General features: G+C 41.1%; 1 protein-coding gene across 2 annotated transcripts in view; it reads left to right on the forward strand.

Annotated features, from left to right (window-relative positions):
- The first annotated feature begins 1,336 nt into the window (after positions 1-1,336).
- Positions 1,337-22,706, forward strand: part of rbms2b (RNA binding motif, single stranded interacting protein 2b) — a 28,504-nt gene continuing 7,134 nt past the window's right edge. The window contains exons 1-7 of one of the 2 annotated variants that reach the window (XM_053644011.1): positions 1,337-1,582; positions 8,629-8,792; positions 17,602-17,660; positions 18,038-18,129; positions 21,193-21,350; positions 21,467-21,546; positions 21,672-21,781. In XM_053644011.1, the coding sequence (XP_053499986.1) occupies positions 1,511-1,582; positions 8,629-8,792; positions 17,602-17,660; positions 18,038-18,129; positions 21,193-21,350; positions 21,467-21,546; positions 21,672-21,781 (735 nt within the window). In that variant the 5' untranslated portion in view covers positions 1,337-1,510. The remainder of the gene's footprint in view (positions 1,583-8,628; positions 8,793-17,601; positions 17,661-18,037; positions 18,130-21,192; positions 21,351-21,466; positions 21,547-21,671; positions 21,782-22,706) is intronic. The other variant, XM_053644010.1, reaches the window with a different exon arrangement.

Here is a 22,706-nt window from a genome sequence, read left to right on the forward strand (position 1 = left end):
AAAATGAAGACATTCTATGGAGAAAAAAAAAATCACATCTGGAAATCAATTAATTGTGTGGAAAAACATCAGATGTGAAAATGAAGGAACGATGTGGAAAAACTAACAAGAAAATGAAACAAATCATGTGGGGGAAAATCACTTGAAAATAAATGACTCACGTGGGGGGGGGGGGGGAATCACGTGAAAATAAATACGGAAATCAGGTATGGAAAAGATCCCATGCAAAAAGGAACAATGTGGAGGGGATAAATAAAGGAATCATGTGAAAATAAATGACTAATGGGGGGGGGACCTGCTAAAATAGCAAGCTACAACAAATTAAAACTTTGAAACTTAAAAAAAATAATACTTTTATGTCAACGGAGCATCGTAGAGAACAATAGAACATCACGTTACGTGTTTAAAAAAGAAGACTACAAGAAAAATAAATAAATAAATAAATAAATAAATAAAGAGAAAAAAAACAAAAAACACATACAAACAAGCAAAATCCCAAGCTAAAATCAATGAATCATGTGGAAAATATTACTTGAAAATAAATGAATCATTCAGGAGAAAAAGAAAAAATAATCACACGTGAAAAATAATATATAATGTTTGGAAAATTTCCCATGCAAAATAAAGAAAGAAAGAAAAAGAAAGAAAACCGTGAAGGGAAGAAAATGAAATGTGGAGGAAAGAAAATAAAGGAATCACATGGGGGGGAAAAATCACAGGTGAGAATAAATGACTAATGGGGGAAAATCACGTGAGAGTAACTTAAACGGAAACTTATGGAAAAGTTTATGCAACGAATCACAAATCAAGGAATCATATGCAAAACAACATATGAGTCTAAAGGAATCATTCGAGAGAAAAAGAATCACATGTGGAAATAAAAACACATGCACAACATGTGAAATGTTCAATACAAGTGGGGAAAAAAAATCACGTGAAAACTAAAACGCATTAAAAACGAACGTCTAAAAGCACGCGTATTACGAATCGTGTCATTATTCACATGTGAAGTTCAAGTGAGTCAACATGTGATGTGTCTCAGAACAAATGAATCATGCAGAAAAGTCCACTACACGCAGCTACTACAAATACAAATCTCATTTCCTACAGATATGAGAAGCATAACATGCACATGTAAAGAAACATCACGTGAAAATAAAACGCACGTGCACGTGTGAAAAATGTGAGAAACATCATTTAAAAAAATGAATAAATCACGTGATTGTGTAGATATGAAAGTGGACAGAGTAAACATAAGGTGGGTGTTTATTATTATTATTATTATTATTATTATTATTATTATTATTATTATTGTTGTGCTATGTGTGTGTATGCTGTGTGTTGGCTATTAGATGAATAAACAGTTTTGCGCGGTAGTGGCGCGCGCGCTCGGGTTGGTGTGATCACGGCGCGCGGCTCCAATCTCTTCCCACACTCGGCGCTGAGTGACGTCACCAGGCTGCCTCGGCTGAGCTCGCCGCTCCGTACGGCACACGGTCGGGAAAATAAAATGCTGCTCTCCGCACCGCCAAGGACAGGAACCAGCCCGTACAACGGCTACACTCACAGGACCGGCAAAAAGGTAACCTCTGGACGAAGCCGCGAGGCGCTTGTGCTCGCGCGTGAACGCTCGTTTTTGCGTGGCTTACCCGCGCGGCTTGTGTGTTGAATTTGCGCGGTCGCGAGCTGCAGTGTCCTTGAAAGTGGAGCGTATGGGAAAGGGGGGGTGGGGGTGGTGTGTGTGTGTGTGGGGGGGGGATACGGTGGGTAAAGGGGTGAGAACGGGAGTGTATCCCGTACCGGATAGCCTAAAACCGCTAGTGTAGCGGGACAGGGATGGAGTCCGGGAGTGCGGTGAAGGTTTTCGGTTATTTTGTCGCGTCGGGCTGTCGGGGAAGTTGAGCTCGCGGGCTGTGGAACGGTTCACGCGGCCGGTTTAAAGGGAAACGGCAAGAGCGCGTGACATCAAAGCGTGCAATTAATTAGGATGGATTATTGATTTGCGTTACCGATGAAATGACATGGGGGTGGAGGAGGTGGTGGTGGGGCAAATAGTAAGTGAGTTTAACCAAGTTTGAGTAATTAGCCCCACCCCTAAATACTCTCAGCATGATGCAAAAAAAAAAATGGCTTGAAATTATTAAGGGTTTGGGGGGGGGGGGGGTGTTTTTAAAAAAAAAAGAAAAAGAAAAAAAGTCTTCTGTGTTCTACCAAAAATGAATCTAAACACTCTAGAAGCTTCATCTCATTTAGCCTTAGGTGCTTATAGTAATATAATCATATAATAACAACAGCAACCATAACTTAGTTAGATAGAGATAGATATCTAGATTGGACTAAACTCCTTTCCTTGCTGCTTCTTTGGGACCCTCAAGAGTGCACGTTTTGTACCTTTTAATAAGTATCTTACACCTGGACGTAAGGCCACGTTCGAGATAAAACACACCTTCTAAAGGTACTTTTAAAAACGTACCCTTTTGCTACCCTTTTCAGAGTGCACATAAGGAAACAGTCTATACTATACTTCTCAATCGTAGTCAATCTGAAGATATTCGCGTTAGGTTGAAAGCGTCCCATTTTCAGTATGAGGTAAACAAATCAAGTTGTTGCCTAGTACATTTCCAGATGTTAAGGACGAACCCCCGAGCAACTGTTTTGGCACTCCGGTAACGAAGGAGGCTGCTGCATGATCAGCGCAGTGCTGAACGCCCTGGCAAGGTCATCATCTTCCCAGTTAAGGACAGCCAAACAACACAAGCTTAGTCCCAGAATCCAGACATGTGGATTACTCAGTTGGCTGAAGCATTCGAGTACAAGCTCCAGGGTTTGGCAGTTTACATTTGTCGCTTTGTGTGTGCATGCCTAGAAATGACGAAAAGTTGTATTTTCAGAGCAAAAACGTCAGTCCGGGTCTAAACAACTGTGGTTAACGTGTATGAATGCAAGCTTTCAAAGCAAGCTTGAATAGTGAATAGAGGTTTGCTGCCGATCATGTTGTGATGATGAACGATTACCCCAGCATCCTTGTTGCTACCTGATAGTGCAGATGCTGGATTACATTAGAGTGCATCAGCCGTCGCTTTAAGAACATTATTCTGACTGTCATCATAACTACAGCATCTGTGCAACTATAACTGTGAGATATGGCGCTATAAAGTCTGTGCATGGTGACAGCGTCCGCACTGGAATGGTTTATAGAAGGAGCTACAAACTGCTGAAGTACGGTTAAACGTGACTTTTCTTCTTTAGAAAACTTAACTCAGAACGGTGATCTAAACGAAATAACTCGAATCCACCCAGGGACGCATCACACGCTTAAAAACGAAGCTTCCGATTAGAACAAAAAAGGGTTTTTCAGCCTGATGTCTAAGGAGAACCCTTTTAAGTTGCACAAAGAACCTTTTACTCTGAAGTTCTTCAGAGAGCCGTGTATTCACCGGTGCTTCAAAGAACTCAGAAATGGTTCTTCACAGAAGTACCACAAGGAACCACGTTATCATAAGTTCTCTAGAAAACCCTTAGTTGCTGCTTTAAGGGACCAAAGTAAGGTTCTTAAGAGTGATGCCAGGAGAACCATTTCCAGTCCCATAAAGAACCTTATCAGGCTCACATTAACCTTGAAGAACCAATAGCCTGCTCTGAAGAACCTATAAAGAGCTTCGTTAATCTCCAAATAACCATAGAGCTCAACGCGGGAACCCTATACAGTGAAAAGGGTTCTTGACAGGAAGAAGGTGTAGAGACCAATCGAACAACCTATATTTTTAAGAGTGTGGATCCTTTTTAGATTTTGTCTAAAAAGCTGTAATATTCAAAAAATATTCATTCGCTTGACTGAATAATGAAGCTGACTCATCTCACGCATTAATGATGCCTCCTCCAGATTCTTAAAGAAGACAGCCAGACAACACTCAACTAAAATGAACATTAAATAACTCCAAACCGTCATTTTTTTTTTTTCGTAGAGAAAGAAGTGATGCGTTTTGTTGTTCCAGGCACAGAAAACTCGAGGAGGGGACAAAGCGTACACTCCTCATGCAGAGCTGGTAGAAAGCACCAGTGGAAGTGTGTATAGAGTTGAGTTTTGAAATGAGTCTCAGAGAGGATTTTGGCTCCTTCCTGCACGCTTGGCAGGGATGCAGATCGCTCAGATTAATGACTTGGAATTCCTGGAATTCCCAGCTCAAGCAATGCACTCACATCTGGAGGTGTCGGCGGCCGGAGAGTCAAAGCTTTTCTTTCGGGCAGATATCAGGGAACTTGACAGCTTCATACGTGAATAAGTCACAGGGAGGGGAAGGCTGTCGAAATGGAAGTACAGCGTAACCCCTCATGTGTAGGTTTTACGAGAAAATGTTGGAGGAGGGAGGCGGACGCAGAGGGGTTGAGTGATTTTTCTTCTCTCTCGGCCGCTGTTGCTTTCCAATTAAATCATCGTCTCTTGTGCTGTATTCATCGGGGTGATGCGATTTCGAAATGAGTATTTGTTTCGAAATGAAACATGGTCTATTTCTGAGGAACTTGAATCCAGCCCACAGTTTCATGGTTTTTTTTTTCCCTTGATCCAAACACACCTGATCCCCCTCAAGAGCTAATTATGAATCACATTGGATCAGGTAGATTTGCAGCAGAGTGAACTCCAAAATGTGGTTTCTTCTGGATTCTAATATTATTTGCTAACTTGGTTCCTGTCCACGTTCTTTAGAGAACGATCGATTCGCTGGTGCTTTAAAGAACCCAGAAACGGGTCTTCACAGCAGTGCCACAAGGAACCATGTTATCATAAGTTCTCTTAAAAAAAAAAAAATCCTTAGGTAGTGCTTTAATGGACCACAGTAAGGTTCTTAAGAGTGATGCCAGGAGAACCTTTTTCCAGTCCCACAAAGAACCATATAGGGTTCCTATATACACTGCTCTGAAGAACCTGTAAAAACCATAAAGAACTTCTTTAATCTCTAAAGAACCATACAGCTCAGGAACCCTATACAATATAAAAAAAAAAAAAGGTTCTTCACAAGAAGAAGGTTCTTTACGGAACCTATGGTGCTGTAACGAACCATTAAAGAAGTCTTATTTTTAATAGTGTTAGTAAAATAAGTACTGGACCGTACTGTATCTGTAATACTGTTCACTCTCCTCCCCTAACAACTTTTATACGAGCAATCACAACACAATCACCAGAAGCTGCATCCAAGCTGAAGTTATTAAAAGAACGTTCTGGTGTACGTGTGATACAGTATCTGTGATTACAACAGTTGAAAAATATTCTATACATTTAAGGCAGTTGTTGGGGCAGGCGGTAACCGTTTATGCCAAAACATATCAAAGGTATTTTGAAATGAATATCTTGATGTATAATGATGAGAAATGGAAGAAAAGCGAGTGGCTGTGTTATGTTGCGGTGGTATTTTGTTGCACAGTTTGGATCCCCTTAGAGGCAAGTATCACTGCAAATCAATACAAAATTACTCTGACTGATCACGTTAATTCTATGATAATGGGAGTGGCCTCTTCCAGGATGACCCCGCCCCCACACGCAGTGGTTTTACTAAAGATGCAGGGTTCACGCCGAATGGTTTGATGAGGACGACAGTGTAAAAATGATTTATTTAACCTTATAGCATCGTCACCAGATCCCAACCAACTGAACACCCGGGGGAGATTTTGGAGTGACGTGTTAGACAGCCGCCCACCATCGTTAAAATGAAGGGAATATCTTCAGGAAGAATGGTGTTCATTACCTCCAGGACAGTTCCAGAGACTTTTAGAATGGCAGCCTGTCATGGCCGAACAGCTTATTAAGACACTTTAATGTTGTTTAAATGCCTTTAGGTTTCCGGCATGAAAGGATTTTCAAACAAACAGGTTTAATGTACAGGGAAACATTGGAATTATTTTAGTAATTGGTCATATGATACAGATAAAGATTACAGTGAGAAAATGTTGAATTCACTACTTAGTCCCAGGCTATCCCATTTCCTTCCATTAAATGGTAATGGAAACACTAATCATGATTTTATATTCAAATTGCCCTGGCGTACACATCCTGATAAATGCTTCTGGTTTTATTAAAGATGCAATTTGCATGATTTTTGCCTGTAACTTTTTGCATAGTTGATAGGTACAGCCAAAGGACAGGCCTGGTGTTCCTGGTGCTTGTAATCCCACAGCAGATCTATATATATAAATATATTGTCTGTTCTCTTGACTAGACTCTCATTATCAGACCACATATCTCTGGGAGTGATGATAGAGCCCTCATGTTTGTATGGTGCAGTGAAGGAGAGCCTCCCTGATTGAATTAGGCAGAGACCGAGATGTACCGGCATGTGCTTTGCTCATATTGATTTGTCTGTGACCGGGTGTTTGCTCTGCAGCCTGTCACACTGAGCTAAGCCTCGCTCAATAGAAGCAAGAAGGATCAGATCAGCAGGAACGCAGAGCCGAGACAGGCTCACGGAACGTGAGAACACAGGTGTGAATCTCAGGGTTCGCGTGGCTCTAGATTGCGAAGCATGTCTCTGACATGTCTTCAGCATTTTAATGATAGTTAGTTGGGGACAAACAGGTAGTGCCATTGATAATTAATGGAATGCCTACGCTAAAGATCCTGTTGTTTGACTGAACGGGTTTTTCTGAATGATTTGAAACGCTCAAGAACACATCAGAACACGGTTGTCTGAGTGTATACACTATTAAGGAGTCTGCTTTGTTTGGTGTTGTTGTTTTTCTTGCATATTAGTTGTTTAGCTGATGGCTTCATGCAGGAGTCGAGTTGCATCTCACCTTGAGCAGGACGAATGGGCTTGGCAGAGGGGGTGCTTCTCGGTCATTAGCTTCTCTCACGGCGAAGCAAAGCAAGCAGAGTGTAGCAGTCTTAACGAGACAGTGACTTCTCATTGCCCCCCAGCACATGAGAGAGATTAGCGCTGGACGCTAACAAGCTCAGCCCCCAATTAGACAAGCCTCAATGGCCGAGCCTGACTTGAAGAGGAGCGGAATGGGGCAGCGAGTACTTGATCATACATTGTGTATGTCAGAAGCGTTCCCTGAGTGGGAACAAGGCCTCTTGAAACGGGAATAAGGTTTTTGAAAGGCTTTCAAAATCCTTTAAACATGATCCCCGCCAATTCCAAAGAGGAGGCTGAGAAATGTTAGATAGAGGTAATGTGAGTGCAAATAAATGTTTTTCTTGGGTGGGAGATGGCAGCTGTGGATATTTCAGCATACTTTCCAGAGATCAGAGAAGTGGAGGTACATGTCTGGTCCAGGGGAAGTAGGTGTCTGGTACAACTGACAGAGTCATTTTGATTAGATGCGGTTCCACCTAAAACATAGCACACCACAGAGGATGTGGGTGTGCTTACAGTAAAGCCGAGGACAGGAAAACATGTGAAGAACATGCGAATTTGAGACTGATCACACAAAGAAAGAATATATCTTTTTTTTTTTTATAACTGTGGGGTTCAAAGTTCATCTTATGCCCCAGTGTTAGCAAAACAACCATTTTCAATTACAGGAGGCAGTGGAATATCTTTAGGCTGTATGATGTTTCATGAGGATGATCCCACAAAGAAAAAAACTAAACTTACCTGGGGTTTTTTTTTTTTTAGAAGATCAAAAAGAGTGTATCAAGCACTTTTGCAACCCACTAATTACAGATGTGTCCAGGGTCTGGCTTAACCTTCATGACAGGTATCCCCTGGAAGCCACCCTTCCCAAATTTCAAACATCCACAGCCACACAAGTGATCTCGAAGCCTGCATTAAACTGGTCCATTGTTCCCTGTCCGTGGTCTGATTTCACAGGCCTTTCTAATGAAATCTTCCATCCTTGCCTGCCCCTGTGACTGATGAGGAGTTAATTGGAAAAGTAAGCAGAGCCTTGCGAAGAGGGGGGAAGCGGGGGCGGGGGGGTGGCAAGGCCGTTTCCAGCCTTACACATGAGATCAATCTGCAGTGCTTTGATTATGAAGAGTCTGAGTGATTCCTGCACCTGCACAAGGACTAAAACCAAAACACTTATATTGTTTTTTTTTTTTTTTTTTTTTTTTTTTAGATGGTTAAAAGGAGTGTGTCTGACATGAGAAAGGCAGTATATTATTATTCTAAAAATGTTGTAAAATCATACACTTGGGATTTATTTATTCATTTATCTTCAGTAAGTGTTTTATCCTGGGTCAGAGTCATGATAGTTCTGGAGCTTATCCGAGGAACACTGGGCACGAGGTGGGAATATTCCCTGGATGGGATGCATATTCATGCACTTATTCACAACAAGGAGTAATTTAGCATAGCCAGCTTACCTACTGGTGTGTTTTTTGGAGGTGGGAGGAAACCCGAGAACCCGAAGGAAACCCACATGAACACACGGAGAACATGCACGGAAAGGCAACAACCCGAGGTCAGGATCATACTGGGGACCAGAAAACATACTTTTACAATCTTTCCTATTATCTGGCATCAAAAGTTTTCTCAAATGTAAAATAAAAAATATACTCCAAACCCGGACACCTTCAAGTTAATATCACAGTTCTTCTAGTTTCATGAAAGTAGTTCAATCTTACTGTATCTCATGGGTGGAACCAAGTCTCAGCTTATTTTCTCTCTCTCTTTTTTTTTTTTGCAGGCGTATGTGTCCTCCACCCAACAGATGGCACCTCCCAGTCCCAACCCCACATCCAGCAGTAATGGGAGCAGTGGTGGAGTGGACCAGCTGAGCAAAACCAACCTCTATATCCGTGGCCTCCATCCAGGGACCACAGACCAAGACCTGGTTAAACTCTGTCAGCCGTGAGTGTCACCTGTAACATGCACTTTTTAACACATCCAATGAAGGGTAGGCCTACATAATAGAGGGGTAACTGTTCTATGTGTTCTAAACAGATACAAAGACCGATATGAATAGATGGTGCACTGTTTTTACTCCAACTCGTGGGACAAGAAAGAATACCCAGGTTTAAATCCGAATACGGATACAGATATGAATTTGTGGAGCAGTGAACAAATCTAGATAGTGGCAAATATAAAAAAAAAAAAAAAATTTGAATATGAAATCGCAAAATGAAAAATTGCCATTCTATTTGAGTTCATCAACCCAATTCCATTGTTTCTGCTAGAAAACGTGAAAAAAAAATAATGTATACCTAAAAGGTAGAAAGATTGGCATCGTGGGTACTAAGATTGATAGGAATTCAGCTCATACTGTGTGGAGGGAGACATTTATAGAGACTGAGAACGAGTCTCCAAATGTCCTGAGTTTACCTTAGACATGCAAGTGGAAAAAAAACCCAAAGCAGATAACTTGAGCCAAAGCATTAATGAAATACTCCCGATCCCTTGCATCATCTTGAGTTGAGTGATTAATAGATTTTAAATGTGTGCATGTTTGCTTTATAGATTATTTGTAGTGCTTTATATATATATATATATATATATATATATATATATATATAGTTCGTTATGTTGAACTTGGTAAACCCGTGTCCCTTATCTTTAGCTTAGATGACCCCGCTCTGGAATGAAACCCTGCAGCAGGCTGTAACTTGTGGTAAAGTCAACAGGGGTTTGGGTTTCAAACAAAGCTCTTTCTAGTTGGCAGCACTAAGCCTTCCCAACAAGTAGGCATGATTGCGCCTCCCCTGAACCTCCCTCCTTCCCTTCCTCCCTTCCTTCGTCTCACTTCCTTTTACGGCTAGAAAACGAAGGAGGGGTCTCGCTCTTCTAGCCAAAGAGCTCCGAAGAATTTCACTTTATCAGAGCCATACATTGTTTCTATACGACATCCTTCTTCTCTGGAAAAACGACTAAAAATGGCTCAGTACTTCATGCATAATTGAACATGCTTTACTGAACACACTCAATATGGAACGTGCCCATCAAAATCTGTCACTGAGGATTTTTAGCTAGTTAAAAAACTTTAGACGCTGCTCTGAGAAAGAGTTTTTCCTTTCATTTTATGCTTAAGATAGGCTTTTTTTTTTTTTTTTTTTAAATGGAGATGCGCTGTGGGAAACTGTAGGGTCAAAAGTTAAAATGGTAATTTTTGGTAGAGATGAAGAGATGAAGGATGGCAGAAAGGAAAAGCAGAGAGAGAGAGAGAGAGCAAGAAAGACAGATAAAGAGAGAGAGAGAGAGAGAGAGAGAGAGAGAGAGAGCGAGAGAGAGGCCCTCTCATTTGACTGTAGCAGTCTGGATGAAACATCGTTGATGTGGCCGCCCAGCCCTACAGGAAACTGCAAGCCCAAGGGGAAAGAGAAAGACAAACAAGGGCAACAACTGGGAGGGAGAGAGACGGGAAACAGAGAGCTTTAGAAAGGAGGGGACGAGAACGAGAGAGTGTGGCAGGAAAAGAAAGAGAGAGGTAAGGGAAGGTGACTGGAGGCTGAGGGAGTGAGAGTGTAGAGTGAGAGATGTATGTGTCAGGTGTTCCTGAGGCTAATGGTGGCAGCTGGTAAAGGGGACGTTTGCAAGGGTAATTACTTTTCCAAAAAGCTGAGCAGTGCTCACCATCATATTCATATTCCATATGAAAGTGGTGTTTACATAGAGCTTTATAGCGTGATCCAGAGATCTCATCAAAACCTGAAAAAAGCCAATCTAGCCTTAATCCTAAAGTTTTAGACAGTGCGACTTAAGCGATCTTATAATGTTATTGTTACACTGTTAGACTGAACCAGATACAATCTTGGCCAAATTCTGTAACAGACTGTGTGTTCTCCATGCCAGATTATACCGATGAAGATCCTCTAATGATAGACCCGCCATTAAAGAAATATTTCTGTCCTGCTTACATCATCAATCAGCACAATATGGGCTCATGCAGAAATAAAAACAGGCTCGCGTAAACTAAAAGTCCTCACAGCGATGTTCTTTCTGCTGCCACAGTGCAACAATCTGCTCTTCTTTTAAATCCCACATTTTGTTTACGTTTCGTCATCAGCACTGCCGTATTTGTAGCCGTCCCGTGAGTTTTGCATAATCCGGTGCTGTCCTCTATTTGGTGGCTTTTTTTTTTTTGACAAGCATTGTAGTAGAGGTCACAGTTTGAGATTTTAATCCCAAATCATCTGACACTGCCAGAACTTCAGCTCCTAGCGCAAATGATCTCAGTATTTACAGGTGACAGGTCATTTTTATCTGTCATGCAGCAAAATCGGGTTATGCTCGGTCATCTCGTCAATATTAACGTCGTTGGCTTGTATAGGTCCACGCTAGTCATCTTTACTATGTCTTCAAAAAGACATACTACCAAAAAAAATGAAGCTAGACATCTTATTAAAGTCTTTTTTTTTTTAGGTCTTTTAAAGATTTTTGTGCTCACTGGTAAACTTCCATTTGGAATTAAAGCTCGGTAATATTAATCACTAATTCCTAACTAAGCCGGCTCTGCATACTGTCTCGCCACACCTGGTTGGTTTTGGCCAGACACACACACACACACACACACACACACAAACCCAAACAAACCAATATCAACAATGGCTTTAAATAAAGGCTGCACACCCAAGCTGTATTTTGCAAGCCAAGTGCTCTACAAAGTCATAAACTCATTAGTTAGTCCACCAGGCATGTAAATGCTCCAGAGTGCTTATCCCATGTTGTGGTTGCCTGAAATTAGTTAATATCATGCTCAAATACTGTAAGCAAATGCTACACTAGCTCGCAAGGTAGCTAATGAAATTTCACCTAAATTAAAGGGCCGCTGTTTCAAATTCTCCAAAGTTGTTCCAAACACTCTTGGGTGAGATTTCTTGGTTTTGAAACCTCCCCCGAATGACACATCTTATGCCGAGAAGTAAATTCGGTTGGGCTACAAGAGGGTGAGGGTGGTTAGTATTTCCTCCTAGTGTGTTCAGTTGCCCTGTGACATACTGTAGCCTGAATAGCAGTTTGTAAAGGTGTGGTGGCTGGCTTTGTGTGTCTCAGAGGAAGCATGTGCTGGCCTTCACCCTGCCTGGTTGGTCGATATGGCATGATGGGGAGAATCTACTAGTGGGGTTAGTTGATGAATGACCAAATTGGGAGGAAATGGGCTAAAAAATAAAACGTACGATCCAACCGGAGTGTGCTGTGTTTAAAAATACATATCAACAATTATTACGAGTACATTTAATTGGATTCAGTGCCTGTTTACTCCCCTTTTCATTTGTCCACGCCTACATGGTTTAGAGTGTTATGCTCTGTAACGTACCCAAATTCATCAGCAGTCAGCTGCCTACTCTAACTTACAGATTCAGAACAATACACTGGATCAGCAGTATCACAACAGTGTTATTTAAAATAAAATAAAAAAACACCACGCAGCGTTTTTCCAATCTTCAGCGGTCTAGTTTGGGTGAGCTTCTCCCCATCGTAGGCTCAGATTCCACTTGAGTGAGTAGAACCCAGTGTGGTCTTCCGCTGTTGTATTCCATGTGCGTCAAGGTTCTCCGTATTGTGCTTTCTGAGATGCTTTTCTGCTGACCTTGGTTGTAAAGAGTGCTTATTTGAGTCACTGTAGTCTTCCTGTCAGCTTGAACCAGTCTACCCATTCTCCTCTGACCTCTCTCATTAACAAGGTATTTCTGCCTGCAGAACTGCCACTGCTCAGTGGATGGGGTTTTTTTTTTTTTTTGTCTTTTTGCACCATTCTCTAAACTCTAGAGACTGTTGAGTGTGAAAATCCCAGGAGATCAGCAGTTTCTGAAATCAGCTTGTCTGACACCAAGAACCATGCCGCAGTCTAAGTCAGTGAGATCACAGCTTTTCCTCATACTGTTGTTTGATGTAAACTATTATCTGAAGCTCTTGTTCTGTATCTTCCTGATTTAATGCGTTACTTTGCTTCCACATGATTAGCTGATTGGATAATAGCAAGATCGATAGGGTGTACAGGTGTTCCGACTAAAATGGTAGTGAGTGTACACTTAATGTATACTCAGCGAAAATAGAAACGTTCCTTTTTCAGACGTCCCATTATTAAAAAAGAATTTTGTAAAATCCAGATAAGCTTTACAGATCTTTACAGATCTTTCACGCTTGTTCAATGGACCGTAAACAATTATCGTACACGCACCTGTGGGACAGTCCTTAAGACACGAACAGTTTACAGGCGGTTGGTGATTAAGGACACAGTTACAGTAACTTAGGACACTAGAGAGACCTTTCGACTGACTCTGAAAAACACCAGAAGAAAGATGTCTAGTGTTCCTGCTCTCCTGCGTGAACATGCCATAGACCTGCTGCAGGGAGGCATGAGGACTGCAGATGTGGCCAGAGCAATAAACTGCAATGTCTGTAATGTAAGACACGTAAGACGGCGCTACAGGCAGACAGGAAGGACAGCTGATCGTCCTCGCAGTGGAAAATTACATGTGACCGTGTGTGTCCCCCAGACGTGATGGAGAACTTGCAAACGCCTCGGTGGAAGAGTGGAGGAACATCTCACAGCAAGAACTGACCAATCTGGTGCAGTCCATGAGGATGAAGTCACCAGATACTGATGGTTACTTTTAATATTGACCCCCTTTGTTCAGGGACTCGTTATTCCATTTCTGCTCGTCAAATGTCTGTGAAACCTCTTCAGTTTATGCCTCGGTTGTTGAATATTTTTATGTTAAAACACGTTAAGAAATTTGCCGGAAAATTAAAGCAGTTGAATGCGAGAGGACGTTTCTTTTTTCTTTTTTCTTTTTTTTGCTGAGTATATTTCCTCCAAAGATTATATTGGGTAAGAAGCCAGTTTAACAAATGTGGTGGTAAAAACAGAAGTAAAAAAAACAGATGTGATCTTCTCTCAGAATGAATATCAGGATTTGATCAAGTTGTTACTTGCGATATGGTTATAATCAGTTCAGATTGTAATGTCAACTCAGTCAGAATGAAATCTTTAATGCAAAGTTCTTCTCACGTTTGGGGTAACAAGCTTGAAAATGCCATAATCTTATAAAAGATGTATTTTAAACTGTCAGATGTATGAATGCAAGTTTTGTTTCATGTCATCATATTTAGATGCTAGGTGTGTGTTACTTAGTACATATGTGATGTTACTTAGAATGGTGGGGCATTAGGACCCAGTCGGCTGTTAGCATTGTGGTGCAGGGCAGACAAGGAGAACTCTCAGGTTACACTGCAAGCACATGCCAGGGGAAAGGAGGCCTCTCTCTCTCTCTCTCTCTCTCTCTCTCTCTCTCTCTCATATCCCTTTCTTTCCCCTTCTCTCTCCCACATCCTCCCTTTTCTTTCCCTCTCTTTCTCGGCCTCCCAGGAGATCTCCTCTCCTGCATCCAATCAACACACACATATGCAGCTTGGGCCATATATCTTTTATATCTCTTCACCCCAAAGATATGCAAAGCAGGTCTGTGTGCACAATAGCATCCATTATTGAGAGCATGATTTCTCCACATTACCCTCATAAATACTTCATGCAAACAATGCAAATGATGGCAGGAAGCAATGGAAGAATGAAAAAAAACAAAAACAAATAGTGGTCTTGTTCTTTCTTTATGGCAGTATCAATGCCAGGGTCACGGACAACAGCAGGGTGCTACTGGCATTTCTTCTGACCTCAGTGTTTAACTTTTAGAAGGTTTTGTTTACTTTATTTCTTAATGGTATTTTTAAATTCGACTATATTGTGATCTATACTTACTGTGGTTCCTTTGCTCAAAATTAACACATCTACGTCCAAGACACGTATTTACATACCAACTGTACGTCGCGTATAGCCAAAATGAACATTCAGTACAACTGAGACAGAGGCTACCTCATACTGGTGTACTGGTAGCTCTAGAGGTGAACAGCTAGCTATCTGAACAGCATTGTGAACACAAATGATTTAGACAGAGATTACATTCAGTGGTTCAACATATTCCTTGTGCAGGTTTGGAACAGCGACAAGCAACAAATCACTGTTATTAAAGACATTGTCTGCTGTTTTGGAATGCAAAATGCTCCCCTTCGTTTAGTATACTCTTTGCTAATTTACTGGGTGCAGGTAAGTTGGCTAACGTTAACGAACTGTTGTAGAAACTTACGATATATTTTGCTTCAAATGAGCTTCAAATGAGATACTAGAGTCAATAATCCCACCAAGGTCTTTTACTGCTGCACATGCAGCAACTGAAAGGCCAACCGGAGTTCCTACAGAAAGCTACAGAAAGCTTATTTCTAGCTGCTTGTGGCGATAGTAGAAGTACCGTAGCTACAGAAAGCTTATTTCTAGCTACTTGTGGCAATAGTAGAAGTACCGTAGCTACAGAAAGCTTATTTCTAGCTGCTTGTGGCAATAGTAGAAGTACCGTAGCTACAGAAAGCTTATTTCTAGCTGCTTGTGGCGATAGTAGAAGTACCGTAGCTACAGAAAGCTTATTTCTAGCTGCTTGTGGCGATAGTAGAAGTACCGTAGCTACAGAAAGCTTATTTCTAGCTGCTTGTGGCAATAGTAGAAGTACCGTAGCTACAGAAAGCTTATTTCTAGCTGCTTGTGGCAATAGTAGAAGTACCGTAGCTACAGAAAGCTTATTTCTAGCTGCTTGTGGCGATAGTAGAAGTACCGTAGCTACAGAAAGCTTATTTCTAGCTGCTTGTGGCGATAGTAGAAGTACTGTAGCTACAGAAAGCGTATTTCTAGCTGCTTGTGGCGATAGTAGAAGTACCATAATCTTGTCAGAATTATGTAGAAGAAATTATTCAGCATCCAGTGTCTAATATTCTTAGACATAATGTTCTTAATTTCATTAAGCTGGTATGTGTCATAGGTTTGGCTGACAGTACACATACATTTGTGTGTCATCAGCATAATTGTACCCAGAAGGAGCCCATATCAAGCAACACCAGCCGGGGAACACAGCCCCGGTCATTTGCCAGTAGTAGGTCGTTTACTAAGCGCTGTCTCAGTACTGTGATGAGACCTAAATCCTGAGGGAAGAGTAATGTATATGATTCGTGTGCAGGTACTGCAAGCTTAGTTTCTGAGGTACAACCTTGGATCTAGGATCTTGGAGAAAAAAATGGTTTGATATTGATCTGTAGTTTGACAGCTGACAAGGGTCAAGGCCAAGTTTTTTATGCAGTAGATTGATAAGTGATAGTTAAAAAGACGTATGTACATAGCCAATGCTTGTCTCTATATAATTAGGGATCCCTGAATTAGGGATTCAATTCAGGCACACGGTGGCTTAGTGGTTAGCACGTTCGCCTCACAGGGTCGGGGGTTCGATTCCCACCGTGGCCCTGTGTGTGCGGAGTTTGCATGTTCTCCCCCGTGCTGCAGGGGTTTCCTCCGGGTACTCCGGTTTCCTCCCCCAGTCCAAAGACATGCATGGTAGACTGATTGGCATGTATGAATGGGTGTGTGAGTGTGTATGTGATTGTGCCCTGTGATGGATTGGCACCCTGTCCAGGGTGTACCACGCCTCGTGCCCGATGCTCCCTGGGATAGGCTCCAGGTTTCCCCGTGACCCTGAAAAGGATAAGCGGTATAGAAGATGGATGGATGGATTTTCAATTCTGTCGTGGGAAAAAGTCTTTACTACAGCATACTATTGGTGTTTGTGCTTCAGTAGGTGTCTTGTTCCTAGTTTCTTTGTAACTGTACTGAATAAGAATCTAGGATTATTTGTAAACTGTTTGTTAAGAGCCTGTCTAGAGTTAACAAGGGTTTTCTTCCCTGAACTTTGTAAGACTAGCATTTTATTTTGATCCCATTTCCATTCTAAATTATGAGTGCTCTTTTTTAAAGTGTGTATAAAGTTGGTATATCAGATCATTATAGCTTCCTTTTAAGTAGTTTTCTTTTAAATGGCACAGCATTATCGAGCACGACATGCACCGTTGACTCTAAACCATCAGTCATTTTCTCGAGTTATGTGGGGTCAGAAGGCGAGCCAATCAAAGTTGATAAATCTGGAAGATAATTGTTTATAGCACCTTCAAAGTGCCCGAGAATTACAGAGCCATATATTTTTTTTTCTATGCTACGTAATCCTTAGGCACTGACCACAAGGGTGTAGTACCTTATGCATCAGCCTTACTCAACAGTTTGGATATGAAAATGTTCATTAAACGGTTAGTATACTACTATAGTTTCAGTGATTTTAAGCACTTTATATCCTTCTATAGTCAATTATTGAATATTCATTTACATTTAAGCAGCTGAGAGATAAGACCCTTGAGGGCCCAACTTTGATTCTGGGAAGCACACAGCTACCTCAGAGTCTTAGAAAATGAACTACTGAGCTTCCACTGCCCTAGAGGCTAACAAACCACCGCTCTCAAGCAGACAACTACAGCCCCTCATTAACCTTTGTTTGTTGTCCTAAAGGAGACCGTTTCAAAGCGACCTCTTGATCTGCTCCACCACTTAGCTCGGCCCCGACATTAACACTCTGGGTTAAAGACTTTGCCTGTAATTTGAACTCTTCATCCAGATTATTCACGAACATGCCTTGTGGCAGATGAAAGGTATGATGGTAAACATCTACTTCTAGCAATGATAAAGAGGTAGGAGAATGGAAATGTGGAAAGAAGTGTTAAAAAAATAAAAAAATAAAAGCAACAGTTGGCATTGTTTTTTGTGTGTGTGTGTGTGTGTGTGTGTGATTTTGTGCCCGAAAAGGTATGGCAAGATCGTGTCTACCAAGGCCATCCTGGACAAGACCACCAACAAGTGCAAAGGTAGGATGTGTCCTCGTTTTGACATTTGCATGCGAGTTGGCCTCCAAGCCTTGTTTCATCTGTGGCAAGTGTGTGCACCATGATGTAACAGCACTGCGGTCACTGTTGAGTAATTCCACATCTGTTGACCTGAAACATTACTGAGTGTGTGTATGTGTGTGTGAGCACAGTTCTTTGTCCATGTGGTACAGCTTGCCTGCTTGAGCTGATAGCAGAAAGCAGGCAACACTAGTAGCTTAACCTATTGACTTGAACCAGAAGCTGCTGTATAACATCGAATAGAAATTATTCAGTACATGTTCAGAATTTGAACATGTATTATGCAGATGTATGCATTTTATACTTTATAATGTGTGCGTGTGTGTGTGTGTGTGTAGGTTACGGTTTTGTTGACTTTGACAGTCCTGCATCTGCGCAGAAAGCTGTTACAGCACTGAAGGCCACTGGAGTTCAGGCTCAGATGGCAAAGGTAAGAGGTCACAATTCTCCAATCTGAATCACACCAACATTTTTCATCCTGATTTCTATTCATCTGTAGAGTATGTGTAATTATCACAGAAGAGAATTTCAACACATTTCCATGTACTGAGGAAAGACAGAAAACCTTTTTGTCCAAAACGTGTATATATATATATATATATATAATACAATAGAAGTCTAAGGGCAGTTGTTGCTGCAATACTTACTCGCTCACATCCCAGAAACACTTGGCGTGAGGTGGGAATACTCCCTGGATGAGACACCAGTCTAACATAGGGATGTTGGTTGAATAAATGTTTAAAATACACTACAAATTAAAAACTACATCTGTTACACTCTAACAGTAAGGGTATTAGGAGGAGATAGACATGAGAGAAAGTCTTACTAAAAGTATTCACTTTACAGTATTTTGGCAGATGCCCTTTATACACATCATTTATACAACTGAGCAGTTGATGGTTAAGGGCCTTGCTCAAGGGCCCAGCTGGGATTTCGGAAGTCCAAACACCGTCTTAAAAACTGAGATACCAAGTAATCCAGTCTCTGAGAGACGTTTTTTTTTTAAAAATTTATTTATGCCGAACTAGACACAAATTAAACTAGACCTAAAAGCATTCTACAAAAAATATGGACGTTGAATAATCGTTTGCCCAACTACTGCCCTTTGACTTCCGTTATAAGTGAGTTGTGAGTGAATGGCTTTTCCATTCTTTGGTCAGTACAGGAAATGTGTCAAAAAAAGATTGTCTGTGATTCTGTAGATAGAGACTCGGTTGAAAATGCTGTATTCCTTTAGTATTCCTTTCATGTAAAAGTCGCACCTACGTCCTAAATTTGGGGATGAAAGCTATCTTTATTTCAATCAAACCTCAGATTTGAAAATGACTTTGGCTTGACCTTTGACCAAGCTGTCTGGGACAGTAATAAATGGGGGCGGTATTCTTTCCTGATGTATGCTTTACCTAAAATACTAGCAGGTTTAGATTCTCTAGAGAGAAATAGACGAATAATAGGTACAGAGTGCTGTGTTCTGGGGCTGCCCTTTAGACCATGGCCTCTGTGTGTGTGTGTGTGTGTGTGTGTGTGTGTGTGTGTGTGTGTGTGTGAGGGTGCCAGGCCGTGAAAATAGTGTAGTCAACTCCATTAGGCCTGAGCATGTTCAGCACTGAACTTGTTGAGAATAAACAAGGAGTGCCAGAGGGTCCTGTTTCCACCTTAAGAGCCTGCTTCTCTCTCTATTTCACCTCTCACTCTCCACTGTCTCTCTACTTTCTTTACCTAATGTCTCGTCCTAGGACTGTTTATGTCCATTTTGAAGATGTACAGTATATGTAAGATTAGTATGGATTTGATGTCACACAAGTTTTGAAGTGTAGCCTTTTTCCTCTGTCAGTCTCTCCCAAAAAAAATAAAGCAACACTCGTTATTACCTTCCACTCCAGACTTAATTACAACCAGTTTAGAGTCTCTTAGCGTACCGACCTATTTAGGAATGTAAAACTTATGTGGCAACTGCCTCGGGCTTCCTAGCACCTCCCATTTTCTTGAATAAGAAAAAGCAAATCATCTCAAGATGAGATGAGATCTGTGCAAAAAAAAAAAAAAATCACCTTCACTGCAGGTCACTGCAGTTACGCATCCATTATTCATGACATGGAGATGAAGCGGTAATGCATTTACAGCTTTTTAATTTCATCTCTACACCGACGTAATTAATATGCAAAGCGTTGTCGGGGTGAATTGCAGGTCTGCCATGTCCCAGCTGTCTTTGAGTTAGTTCTGGTTAAGTGACACCAAGACTAGCTGAGACGTTGGCTAACACGTTGCATTTAGTCTGCATAATACAAGCGAAAAAGGTGTGCGGACATCCTCCTGGGCCGAGTGTCGAAGTGTCGAAAAGCCAGCTCCCGTTGCGGTGTAATGTGAAAATAGGATTAATTGGCTGAGGGCATGCATACGCATGCATTATGGATGTATTTACTCTCAGGTGAGGGTGCGTATTATGCTATGGGCTGTCATATTGCAGAGCCAGTTAGGATGTACATATGGTAATAAGTTGACAACCTGAACATTGCCAAACCAGTTATTTTTGACACCTTTTATCGAGAAAAAAAAAATGAAGCCATTAGTCACTGTATAATTGTCTGGATGTCATAGCAATGGAATACATACCCAGATACAAATACGCACCTTATAGCTGTTTCCCTTGAGAATATTGAAGTCTAAACTAGTAGTGCTAGTTGCATAGTGTAATAGTAGTAGTAGTACTAGTAGTAGTAAACATAGTGTAGTAGTAGTACTAGTAGTAGTAAACATAGTGTAGTAGTAGTACACTATGCATACGTCTCCCTCATGGTGCTAACTGTGTGTCAGTCCCTTCTTGCTCATCCTTCTTGCTTTTATTATTGACGGAAGCTCAAACTAGATCTTATATCCCACTCACACTTTCTTCACGCTCTTATATCACATTCAAGCCCCTCTTATAACACATTCAACTCAAACACGTATGTTAACTCAAACTCTTCTCCATGCTCTTATATTCCACCAAAGCTCTCAAACCTCACACTCTTACTCTCATACAAACTCTAACTTACTTCATCCATCACCCTTGTATACACAACTCATACTCTTCCTTCATCTATCATCTTCTATTCATCCCAAACCCGTCTTTCTGCTGTCATTCTCTTATATTTAACTCAAACCCTTTCTTCATGTCATCCACTTATACAAACTCAAACCCGTCCTTCATCCATCACGCTCTAATACTCAACTCTTACATCATCTGTCATCTTTTTATATTCAACTCAAGCTCTTTTTTGCTCTTACAGCATATTATGCTCAAACTGTTCTATGAAACTCTATATTCACCTCAAACTATTCCTCCATGTCTTATATTCAACTCTAATTATTCTTTCATATTATTATATATATTTAACTCAAACGTTCCCGTTGTGTTTTCACAACGTTCCCTGGCAACTCGAATCTCTGTGGTATTATAAAACGCTCGATTCGAACCGAAACGCTAGACCTCAAATGCGATCTCTTTTTGCAGCAACAGGAGCAGGACCCTACCAACCTGTATATCTCCAACTTGCCTCTGTCCATGGACGAGCAGGAGCTGGAGAGCATGCTGAAGCCCTTCAGTCAGGTCATCTCCACACGCATTCTCCGTGACGCCAGTGGTGCCAGTAGAGGGGTGGGCTTTGCCAGGTAAATCCGGCCTGCCTTTCTCAACACACGAAATCCTCTGAAAGTAAAGACATACTGCACTCCCATATATTCTCTGCCATACTGTTTTGGTATATAATGTGTAAAATTCTAAACAGGATGGAATCGACAGAAAAATGTGAGGCCGTTATTCAGCATTTCAATGGCAAATACATCAAGACACCACCTGGAGTGGCAGGTACAGGACATTTAAAATTTTCACTACTTATTTACTGATAGAATAGTTTTTATTTGTGTATTTTTGCCTGGTGTTTTTTTAGTTGTTGTTTTCTTATTATTAATGTTCTGTTGTCATTTCCCCAGTGCCTATGGAGCCTCTGCTGTGCAAGTTTGCCGACGGGGGGCAGAGGAAACGTCAGAGTCAGGGCAAATATCTTCTAAACGGTCGGCCGTGGACGAGAGATGGGGAGACGGTGAGAAAAAATAATAATTAAAAATAATATTGTCTACAGTATCTGTTACTTGCACCAACGTTGTTATTTCGTCATTTATGGAAGTCTAGCAATCAAATCGAATAAAAGTTGTACCAGATGTTGGGCATTAAGAGATAACCAGCACCATACATGCATTAACATGCTGAATTCTTCCTTCTGGTTGGTCAAAGTGTTGATTAGTTTTCTATAACAGCAGCTTTGACATTAGTTTTGGCTGCAATTCAAATCAGAGGTTTATGTTAATGTGCTCATTCGAATATATTATGGTTTTCTATAGAAACATCTTATGCAGTTTTACGGTGGACGCGCCACATTAACAAATATTAAACCGTGTGTATTTGTTGATATGGTGAAGATGTTTATTTGACGTTCATGGACAGAGTCTCCCGTTTCAGCACTTTGTAACACTCAGAGGTAAAGCTGTTCCTTTACATTTATTGACATGTGATCAGGACAGAAGGCTTTGCGGTATTTTGATAACAGGCCAAGTTGAATTTTTCTTCTTTGATTAACTTCAAGAGAGACGAAAACTAACTAGAAATACGAACTCACTTTGCAGACGTTCCACAACATTAAATGTAACTGTAAATGGATAAAAGTGATCAAAACTGCTAGCTTTTGGTAAGTTGTTGTGGAAAATAATCTTCCCATTGTTATATATTTTCTTATAATTGCCCCATGTTTTCTTCCTGATATCACAATTCTCAGAAGCATGAAGGAAGGCAGTGGTAGCTCAGTGGATAAGACGATAATGACCTTCTGATTAGAAGGTCATGAGTTCAAGTCCCAGCACTGCTAAGCTGCCCCTGCTGGGCCCTTGAGCCTTTTATACAACTGCTTGGTTGTATAAAACAATTAGATAGATGTAAGTTGCTCTGGATAAGTGTGTCTGCCAATCGCTGTA

This window comes from Ictalurus furcatus, chromosome 15 (assembly GCF_023375685.1).
Source record: "Ictalurus furcatus strain D&B chromosome 15, Billie_1.0, whole genome shotgun sequence".
Lineage (NCBI taxonomy): Eukaryota > Metazoa > Chordata > Actinopteri > Siluriformes > Ictaluridae > Ictalurus > Ictalurus furcatus.